The sequence below is a fragment of the Erigeron canadensis genome, chromosome 2, assembly GCF_010389155.1.
Source record: "Erigeron canadensis isolate Cc75 chromosome 2, C_canadensis_v1, whole genome shotgun sequence".
Classification (NCBI taxonomy): Eukaryota; Viridiplantae; Streptophyta; class Magnoliopsida; order Asterales; family Asteraceae; genus Erigeron; species Erigeron canadensis.
In genome coordinates this window covers 973,901-986,356 of record NC_057762.1, presented here as the reverse complement: position 1 = coordinate 986,356, position 12,456 = coordinate 973,901, and the positions used below count along the sequence as shown (strand labels likewise).

The window sequence follows — 12,456 nt, the reverse complement described above, 5'->3', positions numbered from 1 at the left end:
TTTTCTTTCTGCCCTCTTTTCTTCCCCTTTCAACCTTGCCTTCTTTTTCTCCCTCACATATCCATTTACTTTTTGTCTCAAATTACAAACATATACATACACACTCCCTCTATCTTTGTATCTATCTATGATCTATCTATCAATCAAAACCAAAAAATCACCATTAAATTAGGTCAGATCATCCACCTGAAACAACCATATCCAAGCGTGGCTCCACCATGATCGAACCACCACCAACAACCACCCACTAGAAGATGAACAACGACAACGCTAACTTCAAATTCATAACAGTCACGAACCATAAGGTTCAATGAACAAGATTCAATATCAATTGTAAACAATAACTGTCCCTTTATTTCCTCATATTATGACTATTTATATTGTTACTCTACTAAAAACAAAAAGAGTAACTAAATTTTATCAATTATTAAAATAAAATAAAAAGAAGGTAATGACTATTTATATTGTTACTTTACTAAAAACAAGAAAAGTAATTAAATCTTATATTCTTATCAATTATTAAAATAATAAAAAGAATTTAATAATTATTTATATTGTTTACTAAAAACAAGAAAAGTAATTGCCTAGTTAGGGGTTTTGGGGATGGGGAATGGGAAAAGAAATGAATAAACAGTGAAACAAATATTAATAATATAGTGTTTATAAAATCCATAATCAGTTCATTGAGAATCGGTTTGGATTTATGACATTTAAGTAACCCAAGTGCTTACTAAAAGCTTTTTATCTTATAGTCGGAGCAAATTCATGAACTCAGTAGCACACGTGGTTGGGGAAGTTACGGGACCAAATCCGACATCACCATCGACAGCCGCCGTCACCACCCATCCTTCTTCGGAAAAACAACAACCACCACCGATCTACTGAACAGGCACCACTATTACCTGACTTCACCACCTCCGACAATCACATCAACCACTTACCTCATGCATCGAAACCCACTTCTTTTATGTTATTAGTATGCTCATATAATATATGTTGTTAATGATATTTGTCTTTCAAAAAACATAAAATAACCGAGCACCCTCTAAATTTTATCAATTATTAAAATAATAAAAAAAAGACAAGTGGATAATTTATAAAGATTAGAATATATCTCATGCCAAACAAAAAATATCCATGTGATCCATGCATTCATTCCAAAGTTATGTTTTGGCATTTGTCTGATCATATGAGCTAAGCTACATGAGACAAATATTGCATCATTTATCTATATAAATTTCTATATAAAATTACATATGTAAATTAAAAATCATATGAAATAATAAAATTTATATTACCGGATTTTGCTCTATGTTGCTCATCTTTTCACCTACAATGTGTAATCCGCAAGAATGTAAGAATTTTGGAGTTAAAACAAGGAAAAGAATTGCTTTACTTATATTTTCTCTTCATTTATTATAACTTATTCATAATTACTATTATGCCCTTATTTATTTGGGATTTGCTATTGAATGCCCCGAGGCATTGGCTATTCGCATGGGGATATCATTGTCGCGTTATGGGGTTAAGCTAGTAAAATTAAAAGTGTCATTCTAATACCCTAAGTTAAATAGGCTTATAAGAGTAACTATAAACTTTAAATATGATTTTATATAAAGTAAAAATTATTATGAATCAATACAAAATTAGGAATGACAAAATGAAATTATTAGTTGTGTAAAAAGAGAGAGTTTTTTTATTTATTAAACAGTATAAAAGTATATATTAGGTGTATAGAGAAATTATGATTAAGAAATAAGGGTAATTTGGGTATAAAAAAATGTTGAATTTCTTAAAATAAGAGAGGTTAATATGCTTTATAAGGGGTTATAGAATAAAGGAATAGAAAAGAAAGAGAATTTGGGGGGGGGGGAGGGTTTTGTTCCAAAAACTTTCCTTCCAAAATTGGGCAGAAAAGGAAAGAAAATAATATAATCTTTTGTGTTATTATTATATAGCCCTTGCTGTTTAAATTTTTTTTTTTATTATATAGCCCTTGTTTATCATGTTCACTTAAATATTTAAAAGGTATGATTGTAAAGTTGTCATTACTTTCTTTTATTTTCTTATGCACTCAAGAATGACATAATTGATTAAAATTTTTCTTATGGAAAGGAAAGGAAAAGGAAGAGAAATAATATTTTTTTTCATTCTTGAGTTTTTTATTAAAAAAGAAAGAAATGGAAAAAAAAAAAAGAAGAAGGAATTTGGATGGTTTTTGTTCCAAAAACTTTCCTTCCAAAATTGGGCAGAAAAGGAAAGAAAACAATTAAATTTTTTGTGTTATTACTATATAGCCCTTGTCTATCATGTTTCACTTACATATTTAAAAGGGTATAATTATAAAGTTGTCATTACTTTCTTTTCTTATGCACTCAAGAATGACATAATTGATTGAAATTTTTCTATTTTGTCATCTTTTTTCTATCCCTTCCATTTATTTTCTTATAAAAGAACTTGAGAATACAATGTTAGTATTTCTTTTTCCATTCCTTTATATTACTACCTTTATATTACTAGTATGCTCATATAATATGTGTTGTTAATGAAATTTGCCTTTAAAAAAAAACACCAAGCATCCTCTAAATTTTATCAATTATTAAAAGGGAAAAATCCATAAAAAGGTAATCTTTTTACACAAAGTTTCTTATTAAAGGAAATCTATTTAGTTTTCGTCTATTTAAAGGATCGTATTTTAAAAAACTTGCAATAAAGGGAACGTCATTAGTTTAACAACAGTCTTCCGTTAAATGTCACGTCACCACTGCCACTTTATCAGTTTTGCTTACGTGGCATATGACTAGACTTAAAAAAATAAAATTGATGCGTTGACTAATAATTATGACTATGTATAATTCTTTTATTAATTAATTCCACAAAATTCACAATTGATTAATTACGACTATGTATCCCGATTGCGTTGTAAGCATCGCTGCTTTACGATTTCCAACTCACTGGTCGTCTATGTTCATCATCTCTGGCGACGAATTCATCTTCAAAACCTATCATCGGCGGACATTCCTCTATGTTTCCCGGCGTCAGATCTGACGAACATCCGACGAAAGTTATACTCACCTCCGATTCATCACATATGAATTTTAATACCAAATCGAATTTCCCCACCAACTAAATCTCCTTACTTTCATCTTTACAAATATCAATTCCACTTTGAAATTGAAACATCATCACATACAAAGTTATACAGTTTTCCGATGAGTTTTTGTGGTATTTCGTTTTCTTCTCCGGTGACGATAGATCTTATATATGATTTACAGATCTATGATAGTGATTATGTGCTATGACATATGATTTATGAATCTAAATTTCAACACTATTTGTTGATTTTATTTCCGCTGAGGCGCTGATGGTGGTATGAAGACGCCAAAAATTTGATGGGAGTGATGGTGGATGATGTGTAAAATCTAGTCTTAAATTTATAAACAAGAAATACCCTAGAATTGACTACTACACACTCTCGGGCAGTGGACCCGTTCGTATGCAATATAGTTTAAAGGTAAGTCCAGGATCGAACACAGGGACTAATTAAGAGCAAGCGAGTTTAATGTAGTTTAAGAAGAACTTTCGATTTTAAAAGACTCCTGTCATGTTGGATTTTGAAAAAGAAGTTAGCAAAGATTAAAGTTAGCAATTCCTAAGAATTCAATTGAAAAGAAGATTGTTGTAATCAAATTTAATTAAAAGGTCATCTACCTCGAATCCATGACACTATAAATTTAGGTTGCACTTAATTGAAGAACCAATTCAAATATGTTGATTAATAACCGAGAACTAAACAAAGACTCACCCCGTACCCGTCAAGTTCGTTACTTTATTCAATTCCCTTAATTAACTAGTTCCATTACTAAGACTGGTACCCCAAGACGCCTTTCATAACTTTCTTAGTCAACTAATTGTTTTGGTTATTTAGATAACAATTGTGTCTATTGATTGTACCCAACCAGTAACTCGTTAACTCTTATTAACTATTAATTACTTTCTACCGTACCCGTCATAGAAACAATCGCTTCTAACCAAGCAATCAAAATAACTTTTACACAACCTAGTTACCACTAAGATCATGCAAAAACTATCCGCAATTAAGAGTTAAATAACAAAGAATTAATAAGCTAAGATTACGACACAACGTTAAATCAAATCAACTTGAATTCAAAAGATTATGCAACCGTTATTCAATGTATCACTTCATCTCAGTGGATGATGAATTATTTAGCTACTCATAATCATAAACAAAGCACAAAGAGTAAGAATATAGAAGAACATATTGTACCAATGTGTAGAAAACAAGTAAACGCTAAGAAAATCGATAACCGAATGCCTTGAAGCTCACGAACAACCCTTAGACCTTGATGGACGAAAAAGCTGCTGAGAATAGCCCCAAAGAACCCTAAAATCGACTAGAGGTGATTTTATATCGAATGGGAGGGTTATGTTCCTTTATTTATAGAGTTTACAAAAAGTTTTCACAAACCGACCTATAGGTGCGACGCACCAAGCTTCAGGTGCGGCGCACCTGGCCTTGTTTCCAAAAATCATTCTGCCCGATATGCGACGCACCATAAGGGTTGGTGCGCCGCACCTCCGTGCTTTCTAACATCTTCAAACTTTCTGAGAAGAAAATGCTCCGCACCACTCTTCTAGGTGCGACGCACCTGCTTTGTTTTCAGCCAAAACTTGTAGTTTTCATTCCGTCTTTACTCGTATGCGTCCATGAACCATCCTGGTGCATCTTCTAGTCATCCGAAAGCTGTTTCTAACCATTTCACCTGTTCTAAGTCTGCAACCACTAACAATACCATCAAAGCATCGAATATACATGTAAATTGCACATAATTAAGCTTAAAATGACTTAGAAACGATATGGGAATATGCATATAAATGGATATATCAGTGGACTTTAGTTCATGTTTGTTTTTTTGGTGGGTCTTGAAAATTTGATATTGGTTACAGTATTCGATCTAAAAACAGATTTATGTATATGTTTTTGTAACACATGGCATAACAAAGACACCATGGCAAATACATATCATCATTTTTATTTATTTTTAGTCAAAGTCAAACAAAATTGATGACATGGCAGTGATGATGTGGTACTTAACAGAGGGCTATTGTTAAAAACTAACAATGTTCCCTTTATTGCGAAACTTTAAAAAACGGGATCCTTTAAATATTCAAAAATTAAATAGATTCCTTTTAACAGGAAATTTGTGTAAGAAAATTACCTTTTTATGGATTTTTTCCTTATTAAAATAATAAAAAGAATACAAGTGGATAATTTATAAAGATTAGAATATATCCCATGCCAAACAAAAAATATCCATGTGATCCATACATGCATTCCAAAGTTATGTTTTGACATTTGTCTCATCATATGAGCTAAGCTACATGAGACGAATATTGCATCACTTATCTATATAAATTTCTATATAAAGTTATCTAGGTAAATTAAAAATCATATTAAATAATAATAATTATTATAAACTTATTATCGGATTTTTCTCTTTGTTGCTCATCTTTTTACCTGCAATCTGTAAGAATGTAAGATTTTTGGGGAGTTAATATAAAGGAAAGTGATTCTTTTACTTATATTTTTACTTCACTTACTATAAATTATTGACTATTATGCCTTTATTTATAAAGGGATTTGCTATTGAATGCTTTTGAGACATTGGCTATTCACATGGGGATATCATTGCCACGTTATGGGGATGAGCTAGTAAAATTAAAACTGGAAAAACCAGATTCCCTAAGAGACGTATTGTTGGGTGGTGTGGTTAAGGCGGACCAGGCAGTGACGATGTTTAGAGTCAACATGGCGTATGACAGCGCAGAGAGTGCGGTTGAAGGTGGAGTTGGCATGGGAAAAGAGTTGGTAAAAAAGAAGTTGGATGGTGAAGTGTATGCGGAAATACGCAAGTCTATGTGTCCTGTGTTGTGTAGATTGCTGGGTTTTGAGACTTTGAGTTCCACATATGTGCTAAAGCCACGACTTTATGATTTTTAATTATGTTGACAATTTGAAATTATGGTTGATTTCTACATGTTTTTAACTTTTTGTTATGGCCTTCCAACATCACAAATCAAATCCTTACCTTGTCATCATATGGATGCTCTTTAAAAAAAAAAACTTCAGTCAACCATTTAGTCCAATTTGATAGTACCATACTTTGTGTTGGAGTTAACAAGTGACTCAAATTTTTTTATATTTGATTTAATTTGGAGATTAAAATATTACAAACTCTTTTTTTTTTTTTAAATAATTACATACAACTCTTGGATTCATAGGCGGAGCCAGGATTTCACGTTGAGGGGGGATCAACCGTATTTTTTTTCCCGATCGTTGTATACAATATAATGTGAAAGACATAATCATTTAATAAAATGTTAGTAAAATAAAATTTTATTGGGATGATTTACTTTTATGGACCAAATGTAAAGGTTTTACTTGAACTGTCATGGCTAAAAATAATACATTTATAGATTGGGGGTGACTTGCTTCAAAAAAACATTTGTATTAGTTGGCTATAAGCTAGCCTTGCAATAGAAAACATGAATGGTTGGCGGGGGCTAAGCACCCCCCAGTTCCCCTACTAGCTCCACCCCTGCTTGGATTGGACGATACAAATATTAAAGTTAATGTTTGATTCTATTGCCTTTCTTTTCTAAAATTCTATGCTATAGTGCTATACGACTATTCAAAAGTTGATAAAAACTTAATATAAAACTTATTACCTGTCATCATCATTCTGAATTTTTTTTTTCCAAATGAGGCATATTTGGCCATAATTTGTAAAACAAGTTTTTGGGTAAAGCCGGTTTCAACTCACCTCAATCCAACATTTGCTAAGTCGGTTTCCACCTACTTTTTTTTTCCCGTTGCAAGTATTCAAGTTTTGGGAAAAATGATTCTTGATTGTTTTTAAGTCAATACATAAAGAGGAGAGGGCATAGAAAAAGATAGTACAAGTGTCACGTGTGTATGTGTGAGACAAAGAACATGTACGTAGGAAAACATAACTTTTATCGCATTTATTTATTTCATAAGTTTTTCATATTAAAATAAACGAGAGCAAGTACCCGTGCGTTGTGGCGGTGAGATAGTGAGGGTGATAGGTTATAGAATATGATAGGTCATAGGAGGTGATATGTCATAGAGTGTCATAGCCAAATGTCTTAGCCGTATGAGCTCCGACCTCGGATTTAAAAATTCGTCGAAAGTATATCGAATGATATCTCTAATGAAAGAGCATGAAACTTTAAGAACACCCATATAATTTTTAAAATTTATTGATGTACGGTTTTTGTGATAAAATATTTTGAAAAAATTAGAAAAATAAAATGATTTATAGAGGAGAAAGAAAGTTGTAGGCATTGATGTATGGCACATTACTAGATTTTATGTAACACCCCGTCTTACCACAACACAATATTGTCCGCTTTGCCCGCAGGCTTACGGCTTTGTTTCTGGTTGCTCGGTAAAACTTCCCAGAAGGGTCACCCATATGACATTACTATCACCCAAGCACGCTTAACTGTGGAGTTCTCCTCTCATCCATAGCCAATACGCCCAAAACGCGTTGGGTTATGTAAGACCAATGGTGTCACTTATATTCAGGATCCCCCTTGTATGTTAAGAAGTATGCTTTCACACCCCCTCAACACAACTCAACGTCCTCGTTAAGTTATGCAAGTGCGCCATACACTCCTAACAATCCAAGGGTTGCTTTGATACCACTTGTAACACTCCGCCTTACCACCACAACACAATATTGTCCGCTTTGCCCGTAGGCTTACGGCTTTGTTTCTGGTTGCTCGGGAAAACTTCCCAGAAAGGTCACCCATATGGCATTACTACCAACCGAACACGCTTAACTGTGGAGTTCTACTCTCATCCATAGTCAATACGCCCAAAACGCGTTAGTGTTATGTAAGACCAATGGTGTCACTTATATCCAGGATCCCCCTTGTATGTTAAGATGTATGCTTTTCCGCTTTGCCCGCAGGCTCACGACTTTGTTTCTGGTTGTTCGGGAAAACTTCCCAGAAAGGTCACCCATATGGCATTGCTGCCACCCTGAGTACGTTTAACTATGGAAATCTCCTCTCAAAACACGTTGTGTTATGTAAGACCAATGGTTTTACTTATAGCCAGGATCCCCCTTGTATGTCAGCGATGTATGCTTTTGGTGCGGTGAACTTGTAACACCCTGCTTTATAAAAATGTGAATTTCAAAAAAAATTCGACTTTAAACATAACACCATTAATAAAATGCGGAAGCTACTTTTAAAAATCCCAATTGATTCCAAACGGAATCAATAAACATAATGAATGTCTTTAAAAGGTGTTACCAACCAGTATCATCACAATAATGTAAATGAAATCCACGCTCAATCCTCAATAAAGACAGTCAACATAATAAAAGCTAAAAGGGCTAAATAAATAAGTCTACTTAAATAGTGCAACTATGGGTAACTAAAGTCAACGTCCAAAAGCTCCAATAATAGCTACCCATCTCACAAGCAAGCTACCAGCCACTGACCAATGCCTAACCTGAGGGCACAACACATTTCCACAAAACAAGTGTCAGTTGTTAAAGCTGAGTAAGATAACGGGTTAGTATAAATAAAAGGATTGCCAGCTAGAACATTTTAATAGATCAACTCATGTATACATAAAGGCACAAACACCAAAACAACATAAACTGCATAATAAGGATTATCAAATCCTACAATGTGCCTAGCAATCCTCCATAGTCACCCATATCCACATAACTGCATAAGCTACATAAATCACCAAAGGTTATGCCATAGTAAACTACATAAAAAGGTTGTGTGAGGCGGCTAAATAGCCTAATATGGAACCCCACACCCGACTTGATGGGTAGACCTTACGGTGGTCCATCTATGTCGTTAAAATAGGCATAACCAAATCCATGAGTATTCCGTTAACACCAGGTGGTCAACCACGACACCTGAAATACTCTAAACACCAGGTTGTATTCACAAGAGAACATGATCAGTGCCCCAAGTGACGCCATAGCACACTCCGCCTAAATAGACGTCATGTGGGTTAAGCTTAACTCTTACACCAATGCTCGAGACTTTCACCAAAAGATATATTAAAGATGGATAATGATAAATCAACCTAATTGGTGTGCCTAAAGTTGTGCCTAATTGTAGGATGATGACATGTGAAAAAATCAGGGGGCAATATTAGGAAAGAGAATTAGTGCATTCCACATATCAACTTCCTAAAGTTTTAGGAATATCTTTAGGCACACCAATTAGGTTGATTAATCATTTTCCATTAAAGATATATCACACCAATATCTACATAATATTTTAGGGCCCTTAAACGTGCACATGACATGACGACCTAAATCATGTCTAGTGTACTATGTGTACAAGTCCACATAAATCATTTACCACACATTCAACAAGCTACATATATCAACAGTGCAACATTAAACTCATTTCTACCCAGCATGCTTTAACAACACCGATTAAACCTCCCATATATATCTCACACCCATCATATGCATGAGATAGTTGAAACAACATAAAAGGGAGTTTAGTTATTAAAACTAAGTTTTGTTGTGTCCCCAGGTGTCAAAAGTAAGTTATCTTACCTTTTGCGCGTAGCTTCACAAATCTCAACTACCAATAGTTTACCAAGCTTGTTATATATTTCCAAAAACCTATATAAACGACCAACAATTTAAATAAGTTAAACAAAACGACTACGCCACATACATCATATCCTAACACAAACTGCATCTTGCTTTGTCATGACTTTTTATCAACACTCATTTTATATGGCTCTACAGTCCATAAAACTAGATCCTGACATCAAATGCTTTCTGTGATGATAGTTCGAGAGTTAAGATGAAACAGGATGCAACATGTTAATTTTTATTATTACTACATGTATATCGCAGTCCCTTCATTTTCTTTTTTATAAAAACTGTACAACAAAATATATTATAATATATATAAAGTCACACAATGTACAACTTCATTTTCTTCATTGCAACCAATAATCTCATCCTATTCTTTTATGCTAGTTGACAGACTATAGGAGTATAGCAACAACAAAGGACATTTGCCATATCTATAATAATTTATTTGGACCCACCACTAAAAGACAGGGACGATCCTGAGTTATATGATGCTCAGGGCAAGGCATCAAGAATATGCTCCTAAAAATTTATGTGGGCAAACAACCTAAAAGCTCATAACATGGTCAAGTTAAGGGTTAATTTATGCACCAATACTTTTTAATAAACAAAATATTACAAAACTTATAAATAACATATATAAACTTTGATTTAAAAAACTCACATTATAAGTTACTTAAAATGATTTCTATGTATATATTTTGAAGTAAAAACATTGATTATCTTGACAAATTGATGTCGAGCCACAATATAATGAATGAGTTTAAAACCAATAGTCATTTATAATTGTTATTAAAGTATATGTTCAAGAAAATATAACTTTCTTTATTATTAAGAATTTAAATTTAGTAATGACCATGTAATAAAATGTTGACAATAATTTTGGACACTTTAAGATATAAAAAACTCTATTTATTTAACAGATAATTAGTCAAAATAAAATAAAATACTCCGTACATGGTGTAGCCTAAAACATGAAGCAATTAATAGTTGCATACTCTTTTACTTCAACAAAAAGCAAGCAAAATTTAGGGTCTAATATGAAACTTTAAAGTATTATAAGGGGTTTTATCAGTAATATATAATAAATAAGAAAAAGAATCTATAGGCATTATTGCTAGTTGGTTGCCGTCCTCTCCTTCTTCTTCATGGAAACCCAAACAGCCAAACTCCATTAACATGGAGAGTTAAGTTTTACTTTCATTTTTGTTTTCATCATGCGCCTATAACCTATATAACTACTTCATTCATCATAAAATTATGTTACTCAAACTAAAACATTCGAAAACATCACTAGAGATCTCGAAACATGCTTAGATCTAGTTTTAGTGGGATTCTAAGATTTTTGCCCCCTATAATTTGTTGCTCAGGGCTGTCGCCCAGCCTGCCCATAGCCAGGGTCGGCCCTACTAAAAGAAGACTACATTTTATTCTCACATGTATGTTTAAAAACGTATATAAAAACAACAAGACAAATGCATTTTGACTTTTTTTTTATTTGGATCATGGATAACTAAATAAACCAATTGGATTTTTTTTTATAATTTTATTACCTTTGATCAGCCACACAAGCAAAAAGAGAGTCTAGATAGCCAACTTAATGCTTTCTCTGTTGATCGCAAGACTCACAAGACAAGGACATGTAATCTCTTCAGCCACAAAATAATAAATGACAACAAAAGAATTCTTTTTTTATGAGGATGGTTTATGGCGTCTACACAACGAAGCAACAACCCTTATTTTTTTATTTTTTTTTGTATTCGACGATAACAAGAATGGATTTTCTATAACTTTTAGATTATGAAATATAATTACATCTTATTAGGTTTTAGATATATTTACATTTAACAACCTTCTAATTTATTTAATCAAATGACTACCTCAAGTAACTTCATATAACAACATCTAATAGTTGTTCAACACGATAGGAAATACGTACCACCTTAACAATTATTAATGGTAAACTTATTATCAATACTATATAAATCACAGTAAATGAGAACAAATACACACAAATTTATCTGCATAAATGACACATATCTATCTACTTAATTATCACATAATAACTCACATACAGCACATGATAACTAACACCACTTATCCATATAAATATGACTCTACTTAACGACACGTCAACATTGACTAATAGTCAAAGTTAACGACAATAGAGTAAAAAGGTTGGGATGTTACATTTTAGACCCGTGTCCAGATTTACGATATTATCAATATTAAATCTTAATACATTTAAGTAATAAATTATAATTTTGTAGAAATACGGTTTTAAGTGTTATATTTTGCAAATTGTAGTACAATAGTCATGTTCGTCACTGTCATTATTAGCCTAAATATATTGATTGATATGTTTGTCATAATCATTCCACAAGGCACATGTTATATATAATAATTTCTTTATTATAGAATATTTTGAAACCATGTGTACTCATAATGTGATATTATTATGAAAAATATTTAAGAATTAAAATATAAACATACTTGTGATTATGTACTTGACATTCAAGTATATGTATTTGATCATGATGCGGACCCATAACACGCATAGGTTTATTTTCAATCACATGTCCTATAATTATTTGATAAAAATTAGAATTGTTTTTATATTCTTTGATTACAATTAGGACTCTTGATTTGAGTGACAATTGTAACTTTAAACATTAATACGCAAAACTAATATACAAAAAAGGAGAAAATTATGTACCTTCTCGATTGATAGATAAAATAAATCTTGATTGGAGTTCATATT

The 12,456-nt window shown here is 32.4% G+C and overlaps 1 protein-coding gene across 1 annotated transcript; it reads left to right on the top strand.

The window, feature by feature from the left end:
• The first annotated feature begins 5,698 nt into the window (after nt 1–5,698).
• LOC122586656 (enoyl-CoA delta isomerase 2, peroxisomal-like) lies at nt 5,699–6,022 on the top strand. Its single transcript, XM_043758635.1, has one exon. The coding sequence runs from the start codon at nt 5,699–5,701 to the stop codon at nt 6,020–6,022; it is 324 nt and encodes a 107-aa protein (XP_043614570.1).
• The last annotated feature ends 6,434 nt before the right edge of the window (nt 6,023–12,456 follow it).